The sequence below is a fragment of the Cygnus atratus genome, chromosome Z (genome assembly GCF_013377495.2).
Source record: "Cygnus atratus isolate AKBS03 ecotype Queensland, Australia chromosome Z, CAtr_DNAZoo_HiC_assembly, whole genome shotgun sequence".
In the NCBI taxonomy this organism is placed as follows: domain Eukaryota; kingdom Metazoa; phylum Chordata; class Aves; order Anseriformes; family Anatidae; genus Cygnus; species Cygnus atratus.
Window position 1 is genome coordinate 10980342 of NC_066396.1, and position 27150 is coordinate 11007491.

At 46.2% G+C, this 27150-nt stretch overlaps 1 protein-coding gene across 1 annotated transcript in view; it reads right to left on the reverse strand.

Annotated features, from left to right (window-relative positions):
- Positions 1-27150, reverse strand: part of PDZD2 (PDZ domain containing 2) — a 133112-nt gene that overhangs the window by 46542 nt on the left and 59420 nt on the right. Inside the window, exons 2-5 of the mRNA XM_035563836.1 lie at positions 17282-17684; positions 4622-4764; positions 3805-3937; positions 1684-1851 (exon numbers count right to left, since the gene is read on the reverse strand). Coding sequence (XP_035419729.1) covers positions 1684-1851; positions 3805-3937; positions 4622-4764; positions 17282-17684 — 847 coding nt within the window. The remainder of the gene's footprint in view (positions 1-1683; positions 1852-3804; positions 3938-4621; positions 4765-17281; positions 17685-27150) is intronic.

The following is a 27150-nucleotide window of genomic DNA, read 5'->3' on the forward strand; positions in this document are numbered from 1 at the left end:
CCAGCCCCTAGCAATGAATTACAAAAGCACAGAGTTATCGCCAACAAAGGTGACAGGCAGGCCAAACTAGCTCAAAATCAGGCTGTTGCCACTGCAGTGGCTTCAGACTTTAGGGTAGGCTACAAACTCAAGTACATGCTGAAGGGCTCTGGGCAGGCTTGCCTTCCTACTTTAGAAATAAATAACAATCCCCTTCACGGTGCTGTGTGCCTCAGTTACCTCGAGTTTCCCTGAATGTTATGTTAATCTGGAAAGGAAATATCCAATAACATTTAAAAATGCCCTCACTGAAAAACACACAGAACTTTGCTGGAAACTCAGGAGCATATGAAGTGGCAAATCACTGTTAGCATGTGCTGAAAGGTTCACTGGAACGGCAGGGAACTGCATCCTGAAGCCATGTATAATTAACTTTTGACAAAATTGATTTTTATATTCAAGCTTTGCTGAGCCACAAACTTACAAAAAATTACCAGAACTTGAAACATGACACATAGCAGAATGAAAAGTATTTCTAAAGCCAAAAGAATGCTCAGATGCCCACTCAAGTTTGCACTCAAATGCTACCATGTCAGCAGCACCAAGCATTCCTGATTTATTTGCTTTTCCCTTCCTCCCCTCAAAACAGCACCCTGGCACATGGAACAGAAAACCACACAGAAATCACTAACAAGAAAACAAAACTTATCACATTAAAGAGATGCTTGAGAGCGGGGATTGTTATACGCATAGACTTAAAGCAGGTCAGAAATAACATGCAGGCATGAAGTGAACACCAGCATCAGGTAGATTATAGTGTGAGGCTGTAGGAGTGTAAAAATGCACAATCAAATCACCAAACCAGATATCACATCTGAGCCATCCGAAGGTTTAAGAGATTTATTATAAGTGCCACAAAAAAAAAAAAAGTGGGGAGGGGGGGAATCAAAAGAAAAAAAGGAGAGAAAGAAAGGCTTCAATTGAATCCACCTGCTTTCTCATGCTTGAAAACCAGCCTGTAAGCTCTTTAGAGTTGTGAACATCATTTTATTCTGCATTTGTACAATACAACAGAGGCCCAGAACACTGATGAAGCTTCAGAGGGCTGCTACATTACAAATAAATAACAATAATCCACTTAATCTCTGCTTAATGCAGCCCCAAAGGGAATGCAGGCAAGATTATCAACCAACGGCATTTATTCAGCAGACCTTCAGTTAGAGTTTGCAGCCAAAAATTCATATCGCTCCCCCAAAAGGTGCCCATTGGCTCCAACAGAGCAAATAAAACCTTGAAGAACTGGATGATAAGCTGTTAAAGAAGTTTAGTAACAAAAGGAGGAGAGAGGAGAGCATGTTACCACGTAAGCACTGAGAGAGATTTCCCCATCAGTTCCAACAAACGCAATGGAAGCGGGTGGAAAACAATCCGACAGCAGGGGAAAAACAAAGACTGTGATCGCCACATAGCTCAGAGGACATTAGAGTTCCTGCTCCCCATGCCACTGCTCTGTTACAGTGCAGGAACAGAGAGGGCAGACGCTGCAGAAGATGGCATCCCCATTTCAGCTCATCAATCACTTTCCACGAGAAAAAGGGCTTCATTTGATCACCCCATCCTGTCCGTATCGGGCTGGAGGAGAACATGACAGATGCAAGCGGGCATCAAGGGAGAGGTTAAGAACATCATCAAAGCCACACTTACAGCGACCAGTGATTCAGGAGACACATTCACTCCCTTCACATCATCTTCTTCTGGCTCTTCGTTTTCTTTATTGTCAGTGCAAGAGACAGAGTCTTGGACTGAGCAAGTGCTAAGCAAATCTGGCAAACTGGTAGACGGGTACTTCCGAAAATCCCCTTCGGCAGATTCCTACCCGAGAGACAACAAAACCATGTTATATTGCACACAGAAACCCACTGGAGTCACGGTGGTGTGGCCCCATTTCACCTGCGCCATGAGAGCTCCTTGATAATCCTCCCCTCCATATGCATCTCTGTGTGCTTGAACTTTAATGGCCCAGTTATAAAAAGCAGTCCCAGTTTTAAAGAACAGATATAGTAAACAGAGCCCAAAACATTTAGATCTTATAAAGGAGAATTTAAAATAAATGCTACCCCAGCAAGCCTGCTCCTCCCCAGTTTGTTAAATATAATGGCAAGCAGATTCAGGAGTTTGCAGACTCATTACTCATTTCATTACATCCCAAATCACATTCTGCACTTCCCTGTGGATGCTTCTTTCACAAGTGTATCTATCTACATGCACAAGGAAAATAAATTGACTACACCACTTTGGAGAAGACAATGAAGACCAACCTGCCAAGCCTCTATGAACCCAGCCCTGATTCTTCAGGAGCTGTTTCCATGCTTTGGCGGGTTTTCTGGGAGGTAAACACATGCATCAGCTGAAAGCAGCGGTGAGACAGACCCTCATTTTATTGCTTTCAAAGCAAATCCTGTGTTTGGAGTGCTCAGCAGGCCAAATTGCCTGCTTTCCTGTACCAACAAATAACACCCAAAGGGATCTGCTGGGGAACACTTCACCTATTTACAACTTTTTACACAAAGTTTTACGCTGTGAGCTTGTTCACAGCGATTATTTTGATGCAGCCATTCCATAAGCAAGCAGATAATTTTAAGGAGAATTTTATGCAGGCTGCTGCCTTGCGTTTTGGCAGAGTCCAATTGTCTAAATGAAATACAAGATGTACCTATTTCAGTTCAAAGCGTGCTGTTTCCAGAATCAGCACTGGTGGGGCTACTACCACACCGGGAGCCTAGAGAAGGTCTTGAATGGAGTTCACTGTCTAACTGAAACATCAGAGAAGCTACTGGCTATTCACTTTGAACATGGAAGGGCAGAGCCTCTTCTTGAGGAACACAAGCATAAGCAGCTTCCTAGGAAGCCCTAAGAGCATCCAGACATGAAGCCCATGGAAACTCACATCAGGTTGACTGGGACAACATGAAGAGGAAGCTTAAAAAAAAAAAGTCAGCAATAATAATAATAATCCTGACACAGCATGTCCCACCTGGAAATAAAGGCTCAAGAGCGGTTCCTGCCACCACTTCAGTGGCCCTGCTGGCCCCACACCTGCAGGCAGGTCCTTCTGAGACCCCAAGCACTTCTGGGAGCCTGTCTCAACCCAAGCAGGGGAACATCAGGCTGTGGTATGGGGGAGCGAGAAACTGGGGTGGGCAGGATTTTCTTAAATTAATTGAAAATATTGTGTAACGTCCCCTTGATCTCTTCTGCGCTGAAAGCAAAACTGAGAGCCCTACTGATAAATGAGTTCCACTCTTACTCCCCTAAAATTTCATGCTACTTTATCTGCAAGAGCTTCACTCCAAGCTATTAACAAGGACAAAATAAGGAATTCAAGCCAAGAGATCATCGTCAGGAGACCTCTGGCACACAGATACAACAAGAGATAAGAGGCTCCATGGGCAGGCATCTGACAAGGCTGAGAACAGCCTGCTTTATTTAGCAGGCTATGTATATTTTAAGAAAATGATTTTTGGCCAAAACTTCAGTAACGTCTGCATGACTAAATACAGCCTCATTTGCACACTGAAATGACAGTGACAATACAAGCAAATCAGTAAGCTGGTCTATCCCCTGCCGATTTGCCTCACATTTATGGCAGCTCCTGATAGTATTCCCAGTAGCTGTGCATTAAACTTAGGGGAGCAAACGCGTGCATGTGCCTGCATTTCAAAAAGAAAAAAAAAAGAAATACGCCCTTTCTGTGCACAAAACCTTGAGGACAGGGACTTAGGGGACACCACACCACAGAGAGGACATTGCATGTGCTGACCGTACCTTGCTAGCAACCACCAGCTGAACCAGGCCAGCAGCTGAGCGAAGGAGAGCCACAGCATCCTGGTGGGACAGCCCCACCAGTGAGTGCCCATTGATCATCAGGAGCTCGTCGCCCACCGTCAGCCTGCCGTCCCTGTGGAAACACAGCAGGAATGGGGAGCTGTAACGTGGTCCTGCCACAGTGTCAGGCTTTGGTGGCACACAGAGTCATGAATAAAATGTGACCTGGCTGACGCTAAACTAGCATTGATCAGTGCAGTGCTATTTGCCCAGAAAGGGGGTTCAGGAAAGGCCCCCAGAACATCATTGTTATAACCAGAGCTATTTCACTATGTTTTGTCAGGCTGAGCCCCTCTGGACCCTCTCCATGCCCCACCAGAGATGGATGAGTAGCAGCAGTGAGCCCCATCTCCTCACATCACAGAGGGCAGGGCTGGGGGCGAGCACCCTGTGGTGCAGAGCCTGCACTTGCCCACCTATGGTCTCATGGGGAAAGCCCATCATCCAAAAAGGGACCTGGTCCAAAAAGGGGCCTGGGAAAAAAAAACACAAGCCATTGGGATCCTTCGGTTATACTCCATCACCAAGAGGATCTGTCTTTACCTTGGACTAAAGATTCCAGGAGGGGCCTCAGCATCCAACCACAAAAATAAGTTTTTAAGCTAAAAATTCCATATTCTTACCCTTATAGAGTGATGCAGGTCTCCACATCACAATGGGAGGGCAAATCCCCTGCTCCCAGCTCCTGACTATGGCTAACAGCAATGGCCAAAGACGCTCTATGGCACCCACACCGAGGGCACCACTGCCGCCTCACCTGTGTGCCGAGCCGCCTTCCTCCACGTGGGTGATGATGATGCTGTGAGGGGACCGCTTCGACCCTCTGCCTCCCGTTATCTGGATCCCCAGCCCGTCGGTCCCCTTCAGGATGTGCATCTTCCATATGCGGCAACCTTCTCGCTGAGAGAAAACGGGCAGAGAGTCCTTGAATTTGGATTTGGACAGTGAGAGAGGGCTGGGAGGGTACAGGAGGGAATGATTTACAGCCGTGCTGCCCGTCACCACACTTTGCTTTGTTATCTGTGGTCCAAGCGAAGGAGGCAGAAAGGAGGAAGCAGCACAGAGCAGGTGCAGTATGTAGAGGTTTCCTTGCAAGGCCTTGCAGCTTTTCTGAGCTACGCAGAGATACAGCTGTCTACGTCCTGATCCTTCCCGCAGCAACCAGCAGCCTTGAACGCCTTCGCCAAAACTCAAGGACTTGCAGCAGCTGGGCAAATGGGTGGCAGAGCAGCAAGAGGCTGTGCAAGGGGCACCTTGAACACCAGGCAGCACGGCTGCCACTGCAGCAGGGGCCAGACTTGCATTACGTAGCAGTGTTTCCCTCTCCGGAGGGGCTTGCAGTGTTTGAGACACATAGAAGAAAATGCCAGCCTCATTTTATCTGCTGCTGATCAAGTATTTCTTATTTGACAGCTGTTGTACAGACTGTAAATAATAATTTACCCACCACAGAGAATAACTTTTCGATATAAGCAAGATAGTAAGTAATGTTTAGGACAGCTTTATTATTTTTTTAATGATTATAAATCCAAAAAATGGTGTTTTACGATCTCTGGAGCAATACAAAATGCAAAACAAGAACCTAGTTCCAATGCGTCCTACTGGAAGGACTGAGCACAAGGAAACACAGAAGTGGCAGGTATCAGCAGAACAAGAAAGGAAAGAAGAACAAACAAGCAAGACACAAGCAATTGTCAGGACTCTCTCAGAGAGGGGAAAAAAATCAGGATAACAGAATTACAGGAAACCCTAGGAAGCTCGCAAGGCAGCAAAATGCACAATTTGGAGGCAATTTGAGGCTGCTTGCTGAAGTCACTCAGCACCGGGTCATCTATTTCTGACTGGGTCTGTGCTGCACATAAGTAACGTTCCTGCAGCGCACAAACGCCCAAGTAGTGAAGACGATTAAAATTTCATGCCAAACTGTGAAGAGCATGTAGAAATTACTGCTTGTTTCTGAGAAGTGGAACTGCTAAATATATCAGCGAACCTAAGGATCGTGGCAACAACTCGCAGATTTCAGGCCAATGCTGTTTATCGGAGCCTGTATTAAGTGAAGAAAATGTGCTTTTTTTAACCTGACCAGCGGGGCCCAGTGCTGAAACTTTTTAATGAAATGCAACATTTGTTTCCCAGACCCAGGAAAAACAGTATCGACACCAGTATCTAAGAACAAAGTGAAAAATATCAGATGAATGTTACATGGCACCTGGACCACAGGTACAAGGAACAGGAAAAACCAACCCACTGTCTTCAGAGGTAAGCCAAAAGTTTGATCCTGGAAACATATATACACCTGTGGGTAATTTGTTAACCTGACAGTCATGCACATGAGCAATATCTCAACAGGTTTAACTGGGATGCTGAACACACTGATAAAAGCCCAGTCTCCTGTTGAGTAACAGGGCATGTCAGGACAGCAAATACCTTGAGATCAATTAAGAGTGATACATGAGACACCATGTTAAATGCAGGGGCAAGAGTCAATTGCATTTACGTACTTAAAGAAAAAAAAAAACGAGCTAAGCTACAGCGCAACAATGCTCCAGAGAGATTTTATTGCTGTAAAGTGCCTTGCACCCATAATGAAAATAGCGTAACAAAAATGTCATATCCCTTTCTCCCCCAAACGAGTCCCAGCTGTTATGATGGCATCTATTCTCCCAACAAGATGCCACTCCAAGTGTCCAGTTGTTAAATCCTGTTCAGAAGCATACCCTCTGATAAAAGTTTAACAACGCAGTCACAACATTGTTTTCAATGATTTGCACTGAAAGGCATTTTGGAATGCCGGTTATGCAAAGACCCATGCCACACAGCAACGAGACTGCATTCCTTGGCACTTCTCGCTATCACACATTTAAAAAAAAAATCTGAAATTTATTCTTCACTGTCCTGCCTGCAAATATTCATTTACATAGCAAAGCATTTCACAGCAGCAAATGGTGAGACTCCACTACTCTTAACACAAGCCCCATCTTATTCCCCTCGAAGTCCCATTAAAATCAAAAGCAACTGCACTCAGTCTGAGTGTGGACCTCAGAGTATGGCAGAGCACACTGAAGACAACCCCACAACCCCACACATACTGAAATACATATTTCCTTTACTAGCTTTAAAGTGACATGGCCGCAGTCTCCTGTTTAAGAAAACCACACCTCGGACTGCCTCTGGTCAGCTGTGGGCTTTTCACTGCCATAACTCAGCAACTGGAAATCAGCGCCCCTCACCAAAACATCCATACCTACACATTTAACCACGGTGGGGCTGCTACAAAAGCCCCCCACAAATACCCACATACCTTTCAGCTACATCACACTGAACTCTTAACAGACAAGTATTAAAAGGCAGATGTCCCAGCCTTTGGTTGAGGCTTCGTGGAGAAAGGGGGTGTCCAGCAGAGCCCCCTTCCCCTCCCCGTGAAGGTGCTCTTCTGCATGGGATGCTTTGCAGCCATCTGGGAAACACTGATGCTTTCAATGAGCATCTTCTGTGACTCCATAACAGAGAAGTGTTATTAACACTCTAGGCCACGTCCAAGGATTTTTAAATGCATTTAAACTTGACTCGAAAAACCACTTTCTTGGGGCTTTGTAGGTTCAACAGCATAAACCATAAATGCTTTAAATAAAATAAAAAAGTAGAGTGATGCATTTCATGTCTTCAATTTTGAATATTTTTTTTTTCAAGGGATCATATTTTCAAGCTTTTCTTCCTAAACAAGAAGACTACATGCTCACTTAATCTTTAAATGAAAGCTAGGATTCTGGCTTATTTACTCAGCTCCAGAGACTTGCAATGCCCAAGGGAAACTCAAAGCACAGTTAGATTTGGCATTCACAGGCCTGATGCCGCTGTCCTTGGAACCTGCCTAATCCTGCCCAGAGGAGGACGGCGACTTTAATTGCTGAACGGTCTCCTATGTTAGGCTGCACAACGTTGCTTGCTGGCAGCTTCGTATACCCATTAACATCTGAACTTCTCCATCCTCCCAGAAGACTTCTCATAGCTTCACTTGCAGACGACTCGGCACAGTCCCCACAGCTTTGCTCACCGATGACACAATCAGCCTGCACACACGCACCCAGAGCTCTCTGTGCTAGAGCATCTCATGCCCAAAGCACAGGGATATGCTGCTGTGGGTCCAGCTGGGTGTTTCAAACTACAGACATCCTCAGCAAGGGCAGACCATAGCCCGATCTCGCTGCTCTCAAGAATAAAAGCGACGTCAGGTCACAGTAACGAGGCTTGGCGCTTGAGAAGCTAAGTGGAAAGGGTTCATTTGATAAGGTGGGCTGGTGGCTCAAAACACCACATGGTTCACCTGAGATTTGGCCAAGAGGCACACTCAGAGACATCCACGCTTGCTTTGAGAACATCAAAGGAATGAGAAGGCGAAAATTCCTTTTGACTTTTGCTCTCCATCTGCTGAAAGCAAACTCTGCTCAGAGACATCCCATAGACTTTGTTCATAAACCCAGAGCAGCGGAGCTGCCTGCACAAAGGGATTCCCCTCTCTGGGAGGGCTGCATGGACCCCACGGACACTCGCCAGAGGGGGCCTCAGAGAAGGAGATGAGACCAGAGCATTGCAGACCTATGTTTTTGACTTCTTGCTCTCCTGTGAACACTCCTACAGAAGGAACAAATACAAACAGCCACGTCGGAGAGGCTGCAGTTTGGCTAATGGCTATTTTTTATTCTCCTCAGTTACATCACTCATAGGTGACTCAACTTTCCTCCCAACTTGGCTCCTGAGAGCAGGCAGCGCCTCCGATAGGATTTTTCCACTTGCAGACAATCAAAGTGCATAAGCTACAAATAATTAAAATGTTTGTGTTTTTTTTTTGTTTGTTTTTTGTTTTTAAGACAGTATGAATATTCTACTCGGATTAATCACGAGCGAAAAAAAAAAAAGGGTCGCCTTATGTAACAGACCGCAAGCGAGAACAGAGAATAGGGCCGGCAGCTTCAAGTTGGTCCCCACAGGCCATCCTTCTCCACCGTGAAGCCTCTGCACATCATGCAGCAGCCGCTGCGCGGAGCGAGCCCACATCTGGAATAAACTAGCGTGCCACAGATCAGAGAGGATGCGCGCTGCCAGCACGATGTGGGGAAGCTCACATTACGCCTGCTCTGAGTGCATGCCATCAAACGCTCGGTTTCACAAGCGCGTCATTAATAAAACAAAAAGGAACTTTTTTCCCCCTCCGAGTGTAAAATAAATAAATAAATGGAAATGTGTCAGAACCGCTTTTCCCTCCCGCCTTTCACCAGCTAATTACAGGGGAGTTTAAAGGGGTTTGACTGATTTTGACTGTGTGGTGTTCAACAAGTTGCAAATCTGTGTATACAAAGGAAAGATTGCTTTGAAATGTTATATTAAAGAAAAGCTTGGCAGGAGCAAGGTGTAAACAAATGGAAAACAGAAATGCAGTAAGTAGTTAAAAAGCCAGGCAGCAAAATGGAAAATGGAAAATAGTTGTCTACAAAAAGCACTTTCTGTCACAGCAGCAATTCAGCTGAATCTCATGTAAGTAATGGTTTTTAACCCAAAATCAGGCTGAGCCCCACTGAAATCACTGATAGCGATGCGCCACCATGAAGCAGGACCAGGAGGGCTTCATCGCCTGCATGGGACTGGTTCCAGCATGGGGACCTCACAGGTCTTCCCCAGCAGCAGAAGCAAACAGCCAGCTCCTCCTCACCTTGGAACCTTGACATGTCAGAGAAAGTTAGAAGATTCACAACTTAAAAAGAAGCAGTGACCACAATAGGTTTGAGGGCAGCTACCAGTCAATGCGCCAATCACACGCAGCTGAAAACCAGCAGTATTTCCCGTACAGAAACACTCAGACCAGCATATAAGCATTGCCTTCAAGCACAGCAGCATCCTCTACATGGAGGGGGAGCAATAGTGGGGTGGGAATAGCAGCAACAGCACTCCCCAGCACCCTTCAGTGATGCAGAATAAATGAAAAGCACTTCTGCCAGCTGCCTGCCATCACATGCTGCCTCCTCCCACCAGCCCTGCTCCCCATCGGACACATGGGAGATGCAGATCAGTGGCTGGTGAATTAACCTTCGCAATCACATGCCAGGTGATTAGCTCAAACGCACCAATCTCAAGATGCAGTCAAAAGCCATCACTCTTCACATCACAGATACATTAGTGTGAATGGCTCATAATCACAAAATCATGCCAAAATCTGATTTTTGCAGATTCTTAACAAAGCAATTATTTCATTAGTGGATAATGAGTATGTTTTTCATCTAGTATATTACCAGGATGTTTTTAAGGCTGATCTGACAGCAGGACTCATGCTTTCATCTGCTGCCTTGGGTTCTGTTTTCACTGTTGTACAAGCAAGCTAACCAACTCCAAAACAAATCAGAAGTGGGGAAAAAAAGCACCTGAGTTCTTTTATCACTAAGTTATCCCAAGATGAGAGTTCTTTGCCCATCCCTACTGCCTGTGAAAATGTCTTAGCACCTGAGTCAATGAAGCCTTTGGCTTCTACCTCCAGCTGACGCAAGCCACTTGGTGCCTCTGGGCATCTCCAAACCACTTGAAAGTAGGAAAAGGAAAAGCAAAACTGGTAGCCCTCAGTATGATTTGCACAGTGTTGACCATGTGAACTTTCCATGTCCTCCAAACAGCTAAGAGCCAAGAGCACAGACACAACTGTGATTCCACTCAAGTGTCCACTGCTGATTTAACAAGGCCTCTTGGTTGGGCAAAGGGCCACCAGATGCCTGGCATCCCTCTACTGAAATGTGAGTGCTTTCCCCATGGAAAGAGAAACGTCCTAGGGGATAAAGCCTGAGGAACAGTGAAAAGAGAAAACATACCTTCGCCCAAACACAAAGACATACATGCAATTAAAATACTCAGAATAGGCATCACAGATGATGGGATGAAAACTCCAGGACTTTAAGCAGAACGACCCCCAGGGACCCATCTCCAGAGAAGGGTTGTTGACATCATTTCCTTGGCAAGGGCTTTAAACATTTTATCAGCCATTGCATGCACCTGAACTCCATAATCACCCCTTACAAAAATCTGCTGGAGTCATTTGTTATCCTGAGCCATCACCATCTGGATTGCACCTCTCTGGGCTGCTCCCCTCCCTCCACTCACCTCTTGCCATTGATGAGAGCTTCATTGCAAGATCAGCCAAAGGATTTCTCAGCTATCCCTGGCCCTGGGGGGCTTCAGCACAGCAAATCCCCCTGGGGAGCTCTGGCTTTTAAAGGTTACAACCTATTTACGTTTACTCAAGGATCTCGCTGGCTCTCATTCTGATGCTGGGCTATCGGGAAATGGCTGGTTAGTTGGTTTGGAATTTTTCAGAAAAAATCCTTGCTGACTGCAGTAGATTAAAGCCTATCCTGCAGTAAGTCACCATGTCAGTAAAGCTGGGTCTCTCACAGGGACTATTCTTACAACTGCCAGTCAGGAATCTTTAGGGTTTGCTCTGTGTTTTCAGCACCCTGACTCAAAAATTAAGCGTATGTAGCTCTGTAATCATGACTTACATCTGAAACATTGCAGCACTAAACAAACGGCATACTCTATTTTTAGGCATATCCACTTGGTTTCAAACATTCACACGTAATGATTAAAACATCAAATAGTGTGAACTCATGTTCAGCTAAAGCCATTCCTTTGCATTCCAGTTGCGGATCCGCTGTATTGTTAATGCCATATGCAAAATGAAAAAACACTTTTTGCATGGGTGGGAAATGCCTTATACTGGTGCTTTCAGTTATGGCTTGTCATAGCAGAGCACGCCCTGTGCATCTCTGCTGCCTTTGTGGGTAGTTCGTTTCTAACTGCAAGGATCCCTTCTCAAGATGAGGCATTAAAACTATGTCATTACAACTTCTCCATCACCAGACTGTCTCTACACAACCATGCCTGAAGCCTTTGGAAAATTCAATTCAAGCAGAGAATGAAAGAACAGAGCCCTACTTAAAATTAAAATCTACAGCTAACACAGCTGCAGCTAACACTTAAATCACAGCAAAGAAAGGCAAAACCTTCAGTCAGTTGATAAAACTTGGCAGCAAGTGCAATTTATCCCAGAAAGTTGTGATGACAGTTGTTTTATGACAAGGTGGAGCATAACTGGGAGCATAAAAAAAAGAACTGTAGTATCAGTATTAGTTACGTTAAAGCACTTCCTAAAACTCTTTCACTAAAGTGAAATCAAGGCCAAGTTTTGTCAGTGCTGCACAGCTACAATTAAAAGACATCCCCTGAGAGACTTTACAACCCAAAGCAGGCAAGAGAGAAGGAAGACATGCTTATCACAGTGCAAATTAAAACTTCAAGACAGTAGATAGCCTCAGGATTCATGTTAATGACAGATGGAGGCAAACACACAGAATAAAAAGACGTTAAGAACAGAAACAGGTCCTCAGGAAGGCCCTTGCATGTCTAAAGGTGCCTACAACAAAAACTGAAAATGGAGTTATTTATGTCTAAAACATGCATCATACAATAGTACCATAAAACCCTTGATGAAATAATAATCATTGCTTAGGTTGCCAAAAAAAAAAAAAATGATGCAAAGCAACTCAGCTTCAGTAGTTCAGAGGAGCTGTAGCTACATACCCTTGGAAGTTTCCTGCTCACAGCAAGGTCTGCATTTCGGTACAGCAAGTGCATGAGTTAGTGTTTTTTTTTTCTATCACATTTGAAAAACAGTAAAATCCTTAAAGTAAGTACATTATGTCAAGTCTCATGTTTTGATTCCTCTAACGTGCCATTAGCCTTACTCTTCTGCTTGGCAGGACAAGGAACGTTTTCCATTAGCCAAAATGCAAGGCAAGGCTGGCATTTACCAATGCTAATTGGTAAATATTGCTATAGAAAGTCCGTCAGCCTTCCCTAACTGCAAAGCAAAATGCAATTCAAAAGCATTCAACCTTTCCTGAGACAAGCCATCTTAATAAGCAAGCAGTAACGGGACCGAACAAAGACGACTTTCTGATGAAGTGGAACAAAGCACACTTCGGCTGACGTGATACGAAAGCAAGTGCTCCTTGGCAAAGACCTGACTGGTCTTTTACGTGCACACACAAACGCACATGTGTGCACCTGTGCACACAGTCATGAGCCCGGGGAGAGTTGTGGTCTGTGTCAGATAGGCCTGACCGGTCTATAAGGCAGCAAAATTGCCTACGTGTGCTGCTCCGGTGGCTGGAACTCACCGCTGAATTATTTGGGTTAACAACACTGAGCCTTTTTTATCCGAGATGTCCAAGCACCACAAGGCATTAATATAACCCCTGCCTTTTTTAAAGAGCTGGTAAGCTGGCTTCACAAAAACACAGAACATGTTTCACGGGGCCAGCAAATGCTGACTCCTTTCCACGCTGGACTCACGCCCCGCCACAGCCCATGCCACGGCTCCACTACCAGCCGCATGTTTCTTCCAGCAAAGGAATGCCAAGGCATGGAGCCCCAGCCCCTCTCACCTGCCCTGCCTTTCCTGTTAAAGAACTTTTGTCCTACCCAATCCCCTTCACGTAGCTTCTGATGGTGACTGCTGAACCTGGATTTTAGTCCCTTATGAAGGCAGAAGCCTAAACAGAAGCAAGAGGACTCAAGGGGTTTCTGGAGGAGTCTATGTTTTTCTTTTAAGTGTTTAAGGACTTCTCAAAGCGTCCTGTTGGGGCAAGAGGAAGCAAAAGCGGCCGGTCCGCTCTCTGGAGACTCCAAGCTTCTTCTGGTTCATTGATGAAAGCCTCTCCCACCTCACCAGGTAGACCCGAATCATTTCAGGCCACCTTTGAAAACCACGCTCACCCCCACAGCACCTGTAACAACCCTCAGGTCCCACCACTGGTCCCCACCTGACAACCTATCAGCACTCCTTGGGGACTGAATGTCTGAGAAAGCAGCCCACACCTCTTCCAAGAATACTGCGATAGAGAAACCGAGAACAAAAAAATACGGATTCTGTCTGCCCAGTAAACATGGTGAAACCACAAAACTGATATCTTGCAAGGAAACCTCACGGTTTCCTTTTCTTTATCGTTTCCCAGTTGACTCCAGCAGCCCCTCCCCTACTCGTCTTACATCCTTGCTCTTATAATTACCAGCCTAGAAAACATCCCCCTCTTTCAAGCCACTGAATAAAAGAAGCAAACTTTGATTTCTGCATTTAAGCTCCCAGATCTTCCCAGGATGTGATGGATCATTACTCCTGCTCCGAGATTGCCTGTTTTTAAATCACCGCGCACAACTCCCACTGCAGCCAGCCGGGGTCCTTTCCAAGGTCAGGTCTGGTTTCCAGGCCTCCAAGATCTTCCTGCCAGGCAGATACAGCCTTGCTACTTTGAATCTGCAAATTTTCAGGGGCATTTAGGTTCATCCTAAAAATACTGCAGCTTAACTTAACCACCTGTAAACCTTAAGTACTGACTGTTAATTGACAGGTACAATATTTATTGAGGTTACATACCAGTAAACAGTCTAACAGATTTGTTTATACATCGCAACAGCAATGCCAAGTGCACAGGAGACACAGATCGAGATCTGGGAGATGAAAGCAAGCCTGAAAGGGACTGACACATGCACACAAACCAGTAGCGCAGGAATCTCCTGGCAGGTTCATCTGACAAACAGTATTCGTCTCGGCTCTCATTTTACAATTCATCCCTGCTGTTATTAGCAGCACGCAGTGACAAAACAAGAGAAAAACACTGAGCTTGTGGGAGAGAAGGCACACTGAAAGCAAACAACACCCAAGATATGTGGCTGCCTCAAAAGCACTCCTGGCACAACTTCTCCAAGGCAGCAGCCATGAGCTGGCCCGTGGGTTCAGCAGAGCAACAGCCAAAGACACGTAGACTCAACCCAACCTCTTCTCCCTTATATTTCAGTTGCTACAACTTCCCAAAGGGAGAAAGAGAGATGTTCCTGGAGTTAATATTCCAGTTTCAGTAATTCTTCAATCCATGTCCTGGGACGGAGCAGGAGGGGGGGGGACCAGAGAGGTCCTCCCGCAGCCGTGCAGGTGGTGCAGCTTCTTCTCAAAGCCTTTCCTCCCACCCGCAGCTGACACCCAGCCTGCCAGGAGCTGGCTCTCGTTGTCTCGAAGAGAATATACTGCTCCCTGAAGGTGCCGGGCTGACAGCCCTGGATATTCAATTAGTCAATGCACGGAGGAGATGGCAAGCGCCGCGCAGGCAGCAGGGATGGAGCAGTTCTCCCTGGAGAGAGGGTGCCCTGCCAATGCACCCTGCCCCTGTCCAGGAGGAGATCAGTCATCCCGTGGCTGGGAAAGGTTTGGCTCATGCTTTGAACCCTGGAAGGAGGCTGCAACTCCTGACACTCAGTTCTGGATGCTGTTTTCAAAAGGCTTCTGACACGACTGGATCTCACATGCCTGAGCACCAGGTCATGCTTTGGAAGTGGAGCTGTAAGTGACATTTGAGGCTCCCAAGTGTCTTTATCCCTTGTGTTTGTTTTTGTTGTTTTTGTTTTTGACTGTTTCTGTATTTTATTTTGTTTTGCTTTCTTTTAGTGGAACTCAAATAGTTTTGAAAATTTTATTCACTGTCACTGTTCATCATTTATTAAGAAACTGAATTAAGCCACTGATTACTATGATAGCAGCTCCCGCACAGATGTTAAAGTGATGGGCATCTGTAAGGTCCTCTCGTTTTTAAAAAGCAAAGTATGACCAAGGCATGCTACTCAGGCTCCAGCTATTCACATTTCTCCACACTCAGATATCAGGAAAACATAATTAATACTGACACATACAGAGGTCATATCTCTAAGCAAAACATTAGGGGAGGGGGAAAATTAAGAGGGGGAGAAAGAGAGAATCAGTTTTACTAAATGACTGTGCCTCCCAACAGGCTCCATGACTGACACAGCACAACTGAACAGATTATAGCTTTTACGTTTCCAGTGACTCAAATAAGCTTTTACATTTTACAAAGCCACCTTGTATGTGCTTTGCATTAAAAATGCATTTATTGCTCACATCGACACATATATGTTCTGAATTTAGTAATTTACTTCTCAGACCAAGATGACTCAAAACATCAAGGTAACACTAGCATGAAATGGCTCTAGATGAAGAGTTTCATATATATATATATATATATATATGCGCTTTTGACTTCCTCAAAACAAACTCTGATCATCTTAATTTATAACATATGTTTAATTAGACATCTTCAGAACATATTCAGTAAGTTTCTACATGGACCAGAGCCCTCAAAATACCCAAGGACTGGATTTATTTATGAACTTTTAATGTTTTCTTTCAGAAAGGTTTTACAAACTGCAATTAGGAGGCTTTCAAAGACCATATACAAACACCTTCCACTCCTTGTTGCACCATGAAATCAAATGTGTCTAACCGATGGGAAGAGCAGGTTTTCTCAATTATATTTCTTTAGGAACAGCACTTTTTAAAATTGGTTTTATCCCCTTCAATGTATTTTCAGTTAGTTTAAGCTAAAAACCACCATCACCCTGTACGAGTATTGGGGAGCACTAATTCAGAGGACACAATCAAATCAGTGCTTCCCTCAACAGACACGAGTTGTCCACTCACACTGCTGCATTACCAGCTTTGAAGTCTTAAAACCAAAAGCAGCTGCTGCAGCAAGCCCCAAGCCTAATAGAGCAGTGTTCATCTGTTTATACTATCAGTGTCTCTGGAAAGATTGGCAGACAGCTCTTCTGGTGATAGATGCATACTGAAACCTGATCAAGGCTTGGGTTATTTTTCCCCATCCAGCAAAGCTGCAATTCTAGCCAAGCAAACCCCAAGATCTCCATTAGGATGAAGAGAGAAGCAATGAAAGCCCCAAGCCCACTGTCGTCCCAAACATTAACAAATCATCCATCTCATCAACCCAGAGCAAAATTCACAATAACTTTCATGTGGAATCCAAGCACTTTTCAAACAAGTTTTGTAACACGAATAATTGCACCATAGTCTGGTGCTGAATCCCTTACCCTTCAAAAAGGGGAATTAATGGGGAATTTCAATTCCATTTTTAACAGAAGCTTTAAGGTCTTGTCAAGCTCAGACATGAAGCCCCAGAGGTCAAAATGACCGTCTCCTCTCTGACACCTCCTGCCCCGGTGCCGTAAGGTCATTACTTTTTATTGTTCCATAAAAAGAAATCCAGAAGCCAACGCTGACACGTCTGGAAAATAAGGACCTTTCCCTTCATCACAGACAGAATGTGACAAAGATTCCACATAATTATTATCTAATTTTCAAACCCTCCTGCTCCTCCCAGGTTTTGTACCCGAAGCCCGCGGCTGAACGCCCCGACAGCTTGGGCTGCCACACAGAGGACGGTGCACCGAAATTCCCTTAATTCATCTGTATACCGGCTGCTTGCTTCTCCAGAAAACCCCAAAACAAACCTACCTGGGCAGGCTGGTCACCGATGTCTGGCACGCCGCCATCCGACAGCCGGGACCGGCTCTGTCCCCCTGTGCTGTGGAACGGCTCCTCCACGTGGCCTTCTGCTTCCGAGGTCTCTGGCTGAGTGACCTCCACCTCCATCGGGGTGCAGTGCCCGTTCCCATGCTCCGAGCCTGGCTTTTCTTTGCTGTCCTTGCCACCCGGCGTCCTGGTGATGACCCCAAACTTCCTGGTCCTTTTCCCGTTTTGAGCGGCTCTGTCAGCGGGTTCAGGGCTGGGCTTGGCTTTGGGGTCGCAACTGTTGCTGTTGTTGCCATTGGAGGGAGGAAGAGGGGCTTTGCGCTTGATGCGGCGCAACATGATCAGGTAGACGAAGCCGCCATTCCAGCACTGCTCGGCCAGGTAACTGCAAGGAAAGGGGTGCAGGAGGATTAGTGACACCTCGCCCCGCAGCGCCCGTATCCCGCCCGACACCACAACGCGCTGCACCCCTTGATGCTTGGATATCTCAGGCTCTGCCCAGCCAGCTGCTGGCCCGGTGTGCAAATACATTGGGACGCCTCGAGGCATCAGCAAAGGCTCCTTCTCCTTTCAGTATCAGAAATTAGCACCGACACACAGAGATTTGAGCACGGCTCCCAAACAACCCCAGCAGCTGCTCCAGCTGATCCCACTGCAGCATAACCATGCAACTGGTAAATACCACCGAAGGGGTTCCTGCCACACCAGCCTCCAGATCCATGGCACAGAGACATGGAAAAGCGAGGCAAACAAGGCAAAGCAGAGAGCAGTTCTTGGGGGGGAGGGGAGGAGGGCGGGATTAAAATAAATTAATTTTAAAAAAATTAAAAAGCAGGCAGGCTTCCTTTGTGCAGCAACCCATAGGACATTTGCATCTCAAATGAGCCTCCTTAGTGAAACTAATCTTCTGCTTCGGCATACATACATGCTTTGAAGGCCTCAGGGTTAAAAATCAGCCACTGGGGTAAGCAGACAGAGCCAATGGCCTCAGTACAGCAACGTGTGGCACTCTACGGCATCCCAGCTCCCACACACAGGGATGGAAATACAGTGGGTTTCCTTTACAGCAAGCACACTCCAGTCAAAGCAAGAGCTAAGTCATCTCAGCTGTGCAAGGAGCAGCCACCAGGTGCCCGCATTAGAGCAAAGCATCCTCTCCCCTCCCAAAGTCTTTGAACATGCCATGCCTTGGAGGAATTGACATTTCTACTTCAAAAAAATAGTCGGTGACCTTAAAGAAACTGCACCCATTCATGCAAAAGGGGAATCTAACCTCATGCCTCTTTTGGGAAAGCATGTACCTCAACCCAAATTCTTGAAATATTTGGGTTTTCAGCCAAGGGTGTAACCAACTAGGAGTACAAACAAGATGGAATTTGTATTTAACAGGTTTGTATGTGCCCTTTCACATTAATTTAGACCCAAAAACTCTATTGCCTTTATCACTAGAGAAAGCGGCAAGAATTTCCCAGAGCATCAAATAATCCTCAGCTGCAGCTGCAATAAACTTTCCACTAACACAAAGCAGTTGGTGAGCCTACAGCTATCAGAGGAGATGAGAAACTAGGTGTGGAGTTAAAGCATAAAAGGTCCTAGGAGAAAATAACACAGCACTTGTGGCTGAGAAAGAGAAGGAGAGACTCAGGAGTCTTCCACCTTTTTTTTTTTTCCCTACCTGGTTCTTGTAGGCTGATTTTTCTCCTTCCCTTTCTTAAAAGTTGTTTGGCCTTAAGTACAACCCTTCAAAGTTATTCCTGCATAGAGGTGACTTATGGCAAAACAGGAAAAGCAGCTATGATAACCCCTGAAGCAAACTTCTTCACAGACGGGTGAAGAAAGCTCTCTCAATTACTCAAAGTAATCTGGACCAGCCTGGCAGCGGCTGAAAATAACACACGATGGGTGTGTTTTTGTCCACAGACATTAGCTTCTACTTTCAGTCCACTCCTTCCCAAAGCATAGATATCCCCCCCAGACAACATCACCATTCAAATTGTTTATATTTAATTAGGAAGTCTGATGTCCAAATGAATATGGCAACTATATAACCTTAAAAACAGCCCTGGAGCGAGAGATTTGAAGGATGAGTAAGGCTGCCTGTGCCAGATTCCCCTAATGAATATGGACCGGACCCCCACTCCCTCGACAATCCACTCAGACAAATCTTTTATCAAAAATAAATAAATAAAATTAAGAATATTTCAATAAAATCCCAAACCCGTTTTCCTCCACACTGTCTCAAAGCAGACAGCCGTGGAGCCTCTGCAGCTGGGTCAGCTGTCTGGGTGGCCACAAGGTGACACACGGCTCAGCGAGGTGGCCAGGGCGGGCAGGACCTGAAGGGCTCACTGAACAAATTCCAGAACTAAGATGGAAGCAGTTCTGATTACCAAGTTAAAAGAAAAATTCTTTTAATCAACAGAAGAGGGACCATTCTGTTCCAGAAACAATACGGGCTGCCTGTTTTTCACATTTATCTTTCAACTCAAATTTCAAGGCAGCCAGTAAAGTTGATTAAAATTCATGACTTTTGCTTGCAGCAATACCACTGCACTCTGATCCATCACACACAAGCCTGATAGCACTGCTGCTCCTGGCACTCGGAAAGAGAAAAGCAGCTCCTCTTCCAGTAGCCCTGTGTCTTGCAGGGGCGCTGCCCAGCCTAGTTTGGGCAGGGTTGTTTCTGACGGACTTGTTTCCGTGCAGGTGCACCGATGTGGGGGGGGGATAAAACACTGATCTCTATCTCTAAACTAATCACTGCTGTATTTTTGAGCGCCAGGAACCAAGTGCATGCATTAATCAGCTACTTGGTTTAGGAACCAAAAATACCTGGTTTGGGAACCAAGTGGAACAAGGGGGAACTTAGCGTATGTCCCAAATACAGTAATTTTACAGAGAAAAAAATAATGTACTGTTTCATCTCCACTTGTGGCACATTTATTCTGTTCATAAAACGTAAAGTTACGAGAAGAGAAGAAAGAAGGTTGTTTTTTTTCCCCCCTCTATCCACTGTCCGCAGAAACTCATGCCTACACTTTGGAGCAGGGCTCGCAGCAAGCGGTAATGGATGCAGCTGCGTTGAAGTCAGCAGGGCCGAGCTGATTTACTCCATATGTCGAGATGGCCTACATGTTCCAGGCATGCAGCCTGTAGTAACTCATGGTTTTATGTCTTCTTGAGTGCTTCTCGGCAGTTCAAAGCATACAATACATTTCCATGAAGGAAAAGAAATGTCTTCCCTGGGTCAGGGAGCAATTACCTCTGAGTGTCAGTATGGGATCACATACACCAGACAGTGTCCGGTATTTCCGGACAGGGTAAATCCAGCTGCTGCAAGGACAGGTACCAGTGATGCAATACAGGGCATCATTATCCTAGACCTCGTTTCAAACCAAACACCAGGCACCTCGTGTTGGAAAACCAGCACTGGTGAAACACCGCACTCATATTACAAGACAAGGAACTAATCTACCAAGAATTTGTGGTCATTTTCTGTCTTGCCCTCCCTCCCTAGGCAGGGCTGTTAAGCAAGGAGCCTGAGCCACCTTTAAGTTCTCCTAAATACACACTGCCTACATAGCTGGCTTCCTTTTCCTTTCGCCACTTCTTTCCCTATTTAAGAAAGAAACCAGAAAACCCCACGGAAGCCCAGCAGGCTCTCAGCGCAGGACAAAAGACAGGAAAGGCTGTATTAAACAAGCGAGAACCTGCAGATTCTTAATTACTTTCTATCAATCCAGGAGCATCCTGTGCCAGAAGGGAATTAAGAGATGGATTCAATAAAATGTACCTATACAGCCTCTAGACTGCAGAAAACCACACGAGCTATACAGGACCCCAAATTCCACTTCTCAGGGGGTTTAACGTGCACAAAGCAGAAGTGCCCTTTTTTTTTTTTTTTTGGTCCCTGCAGAGCATCCACAGAGATTTTAACAATCAATGCACCAAAGGAGTTTTCAGCAGGGCAGGTTCAGAGCTGATACGTGGCTCTAAGCTGTGCGTATGTGGCTCTTGGCACAGGGCATGAGCTGCTGCCTCCAAGTTTTTGGCTATTCTGAATGTGGTCTTCGGCTTGGACAGAGAAGGTGAATGGAGCAAAAAAAAAAAAAAACCAAAAAAACTCTCTAGTGCTGCTTCCATTGATCCAATCTATTGAAAATGAACTGCAAATCACAACAGATTTTTAACTTCCTCTTCCCTGTTTTGTAGGGGATGTAGTTAGGACTTGGAGAGAGCCCTGCATTGTGTACACTAGCGAAAAACCCTGGGCAGCTATTCCTAGTGCCGGTGGCTGACTACGCGTAACAAAATCTGATTTTAAGAACGCAAGAGATTTTACTAGCTGGTAATACATCAGTTGATATTAGATCCCAAACCAAAACATTTTACCAACAAAACACCCACCTGTGCTGTCTCTATTTGTCAGTCTCTGCACAAGGCAGTGCCAAGACCCCTCAGCACAGATGGGGAACTCAGTTTACCTATGCAAAAGGGGCTTCTCTCATCTTAGGAAATGTATCCTGCATCCCTTACATATGACGGAAATCCATTGTGGTCCAGTCTGCATCATTTACAACAACTTTAAAACCTCTTTCCACAGTGCATTTTAGTGGCAGGACATTTCCCCAGCACACATCAGCATTGCCCGATCATGCCAGCATGCTTTGTGCCTGAATGCTGAGGTCTCAAGCCCCACGCAATAACTGGTGCCCAGGGCAGGAATGCCACAGCTTTGTGGGGTGAGGCAAGGCGAGGCTTCATGCCCTCTGCAATGATGAACAACAGCAGCAAAAACACCTGTTCAGGACAGTCACAGGACAGGCTAGGTACACTTTTGGAGGGAAAAAAAAAAAATATATATATATATACACACACACACACACATATATGTGGGGAAGCCCTGTCCCAGTCAGACAGGAAACCATCAAATACCACAAAAACAACCAAGCCACGAGGGTGATCCCGGACCCTGGAGGGGATGACAAGCATTGAACCTCGGTATTTCTGCTGCAGTGTCTTCTCCCCAAGCAAGGGAGACATCACGGAAAGATCATTTTGGAAACATCTCCCATTCACACGCTCAGAAGGAATGGGCACCCAGCTGCTTCTGCTGCTTTCATCCCACCCTGGCCCCATCTCTGCTAAAACCTCAGCCTGTATAAAATGCCACCCTTAAGCAGCAGGGCAGACTTGTTCTTCTCCGCAGGAGAGAAACCATGATAATGTTAACAATCGCGAAAACTAGTGAAAAATCATTTCACACTTTAAACACTGCTGTAAAGTTCCCTCTGGCAAAGCTCAACCACAGGTTAGAAAATGCAACTGGTGGCTGCAATCAAGGGGCACTTACTGCTCCTCTTCCATCTGAGCTACTAAGGGACATCCGTCTCCTTCGGAGACCATTTCAGTTACACAGACAAATCCCATTTCTCCCCTACGCCGAGCTGATCGCTGCTGTCACACAAACTGGTAAGCTAGCTAAGTGCATTCCAAGTTTCTTGGCACGTGTGTGAAGTGTCAGACTCGGAAATGGTATTCTAGGGTAAAGTGAGTCATTTTTTCATTTTTATACATACGAGTTTGTGTGTGCAAATATAAGATCTACAGACTTGACGAGAGCATGCTGCAACAAACTCTGTCACATCCCATCTCACTTGAGCAAATATAGACAGTTGCACTGAACTACAGAAAAAAAACAAAGCAGGCTTAGCAGCCGTAAGAAAACATCTGGATCCACTTTAAGGCCAGAAATACTGAAGAAGTATGTTTATTTTACACTAATAATACTATTTAGCATTTCTACAGAACTTTTCATCCCGATAGATCAGAAAATACAGTGGAAACGACATCCACAGAGCATCACTGACACCCCAACAGCCAGCCCGCAGCACAGCTCACCAGGACACAGAGGAGAAATTCCAGCCCAGCCGACCGCTCTCCAAGTCCCTGCCTGGGGACCTACGATGTCCTTAGCAGGACGGACAGACCACTAATTTTTATACTCTCCTCTGAAAGACTCTGGCATGGTAAAACATCTTGAAACCCCAATCTTCTCCAAGCTGGAAGGATGAAGAGCGGAGCAGATCCCTGCAGAACTGAAGCCTCCAGCCCCAGGGGGATTTAAAAGCTAAAATTAACAAACCCTCTCTCCATGACACAGGCAAACGAGCTAACTTGCTTTTCAGGTAAGTCAGGGCAAATTAATGACTAATAGATAGCGACTGATCGAAGGGCAAGTGGCTCCCCTCACCTTAGTGCTGTCACCATGCAAGAAAACCCAGCCCGCTGAGGGCAAATTTTGGCAAATACCAGAGGACGCTTTACAGGCTTCCCCCTCTTTGGGCAGGGTTCAAGCCTGCATTAACACACGCAGCCAAAGCTGATGACCAAGCTCCAAAAGCCCAGGCAAAACTTGCTGCAACCAAGCCTGCGAGAGGTCTCACATTGGGGCTGGGGCTTGTCCCAGGGGGCTGCAGGGACCAGGACCGCCTGCTGCCACCTTCCCACCCACCTCCCCTGAGGACGCTGCTCTCTGTCCACAACTCACCTCAGTAGAAACCGACGGCGTTTGTAAACACAGCTGCTATTTTAACACACTCTTGCAGGCACTCTTGCAGCTATGGGAGCCAGGAAGGAGCCAGGCAGCGCTCAAGCCAGCGTCTCACCGCCGACAAGCCCTGTCCTGTCCTGGGCTCTGCGGGCGATGGCACACACGAGGGACGCGATGTTCTCTGCCTGCCTTAATAAGCAGGGGGAAAGGCAGAAACGGCATGGGAAAAGTCACTCATGGAGCCGAGAGATGTAAAAACATCCAGGGAGTGCATTCAAACAGCCCGGGGTGCGCAGCAGGGCTCCCACCTCCCTTGGGAGGACAAGCAGCTCCCAGCCCTCGGCTCGTGGCCAGGGTTAGGCAGCACCTCCCAGAGCCTCACCTCAGCAGCAGCTCTCTAAGGTATGCTGGGTTTTGTGTGTGTTTTGTTTTTGTGTTTTTTTTAAACTCAGCACAGCTAGGGTTGGCTTTCTGTTGTGTTTGCATTCTTTTACTTCATCTATGGCATAGTTTTGACTATTAAATATAAAGCAAGGAATGCAACAAGACCTACTGAAACCTTGAAGGGAAAGCTAATTTGGAAGTTAAATCTAAGAGGTATTTTTCTGTGGCCTTTTATAAACAAGTACAATCATGTTTGGTGCTGATTAGTCCCAATCCTTCCCCTGGATTAAGACTGCTGGTAACCTCGAGCATCACACTGTGTTCATGCTCATCTTGGAGGTGTTTGAGCTGCCCACAGGCTGGCTGCTGTCGGGACGGACACCACCACCCCACAAACTCAGAGAAGCAACGGTATCAGCAAATGTATGGGGCAAGGTCTGCTCTTCATTGCTCAGCAGAGAAACCAAAGCAATAAGAATTTAAGACCAACCGGAACAAACGTTCAAAGCCTGTGAGAGCCCCTGCCAGCCTTGCCAGGGGCCCCAGGCAAAATCTCTTTGCCCAGGCTCGCCGTGAAATCCCCAGCTCTGGGAAGACGTGAAGAGGGAGCAGAGGGCTGCTGCTGTGTTTCCACAGACTCACTGCCTACTTGTGGCTTTCACTGGAGGATAAGACTCAGTTCAGCCTTGCGACATGGGACTATGACTAAAGGCCGGTGAGACATCTCACTCTGCCTGGTATCGATGCCGTGATGTGGCTTTAAATTTGGGAGAACTCAATTCCTCTTCCCCCTGCTGCTCTACAGATCCCTTGCAGCACTCCATGCAAGCCTTTCCGTGAAAAAAACCAGGGCCAACAGCACATCTTACCCCACAGAGTTACTGCAAGGTCTAGAGTGGCGAAGCCACGGCATTACAGTTTCACCAACACCTTAAATCCGCAATCAGCCAACACCAAACATCGCAGCTTTCCTCCCACCCCATATCCTGTTTGGCTGCCGGCACAACCATTTGGGCAACCGTACAAATGAACCCGACGAGGGAACCAATCCAGCTTTAAATTAACCCAGCCCAAAGCAAACACCCAAAACCTCACACCTCCAGACAGGGAGCTCTAACCCAGCCCGACCCAGCTCCCAGCAGTATGCACTCCTGCACAGGCTGGGGCAGGAAAGCAAGAGGCTAGTGGAGCTATGCAGGCTCCAGATAGACGCACTGGCTCACTCCAGCTGAGCAGCCAAATACCTTTGGTTTCTAAAATTAAAAGGCCAGGCATGCTCCCCACAGACAGCAGAGCCTGGCTAAATCACATCCACATCACAGGTGTGGAAAGGAGAGAGGTTAAATTATTGCAATGGTGCTAGCACAGAGCAAAAGCGTGGTTTTGCCCTGCATGTTGTAAAGATGCCTCAGAAGCACAACCAGGGCTTTTGGAGAGCTGTGAGCAAAGCAGGGACCTCCAGAACAGCCAGCACATGGATGAAGGACACAGGTGGCCATACTGAGCCTCTCCCCCTTCCCAGCACCAACATCCAAAGAGCTGCGCAGCCCCTTTGCACCTAGAAACACCTCCCCGAGCTCTGACAGACATCCACAACCTAACAGGTCATGCAATTGCAGCCATCTGTCCCCAGTGAATAACACAAAACCCTCTGGGATTTGCTGATCTATTGGCTCTGCTAGCAGAACAGAGGAGTGACATTGCATTTAGGCTGCAGAGATTTTTGGACTCAAGCTTTACAAAGGAGCTGATCCTACTAAACACACAACTCTCACGATTGCATCTAAAAGTCCCAAGAGACAGAAAAGCGCACAGTGCTTTTAGGGTTTGAGTCCTAGAGACAGGATAATGAGAATTAAGCTGACAAATTCTATTTTTTCTTTGGCTGGTGTCAGAGAGTACAAGCAGAAGTGGTCCAACTCAGTCCAACCATCATGGCACTGAATGCTCCGATTTGTTAGTTCACAGCTCTCATGCAAATGCACATTTAGCTACATACATCGCCTTGTTCACAAACATCATTTCCAGTTACGAGAAAATTGAGCAATTTAACACTTTCAGCAAGAGGGCATAAACTCAGCCTCCTATTGTAACCCTGTAACACAGGGGTGAATGCGTGCAGTCATCCCCTTAAATCCATATCCAAATACAAGTGCTGTCACCAGCACAGAAGCTTTCTCCTTGCCCTGCTTTCACCAAATACATTTATTTTCCAGAATGTCTTGATTTGGGTTTGCCTGTCCTCCTCAGGCAATGCTTTACCGGACTCTGATGTGGCATGGGGCAGCCTTGCATTATATTATATTATTCCACAGCCTTGTCACTGTGGAATGGACAGAGGAAAAAAAAATGGCCAAAAACTGCAAAGAAATGGAAATATTTAATCTGTAGAGAGCCTATTAACCCCTTTCCCTCCCAACACCTCCATGATCAAGGGCTTTCATGAAGAAGGTTTCTCTACTGCTCACTTCAGCACATCCCAATGCACTTCGGAAGCAAATCTCATGTTCCCTGTTCCTGTGCAGAGCCGGGCACTCTCCAAGCTCCCACCAGGTTCTTCCTGGGTGAACTTCAAGCAGCAGACACGTGCCAGGAGCACGCTCCCTGCACTCCTGCTGCTGTGCTCCAGCTGATGCCCATCTGCATCCAGCCCATGGGACCACAGCTGAGCTAACCCTAAAGGAACCCCAAAACCAACCACGATGTGGAGGTCAGCTCTAGCACAACACTTTCATCCTACAGACCCACTCTCTTTTGGGCTACATGCTGTTTAGCACAGACACTGGGTAATTGTTCCAGGCCTCTAACCACTACAAGAGTATTCTCCAACGTATTAATCCAAGGGAAGTTTGCAAAGACCGGGGCTATTGTCTAATTAGGTCCATGCATGATTTTCTGCTTCACGAGAAGCACA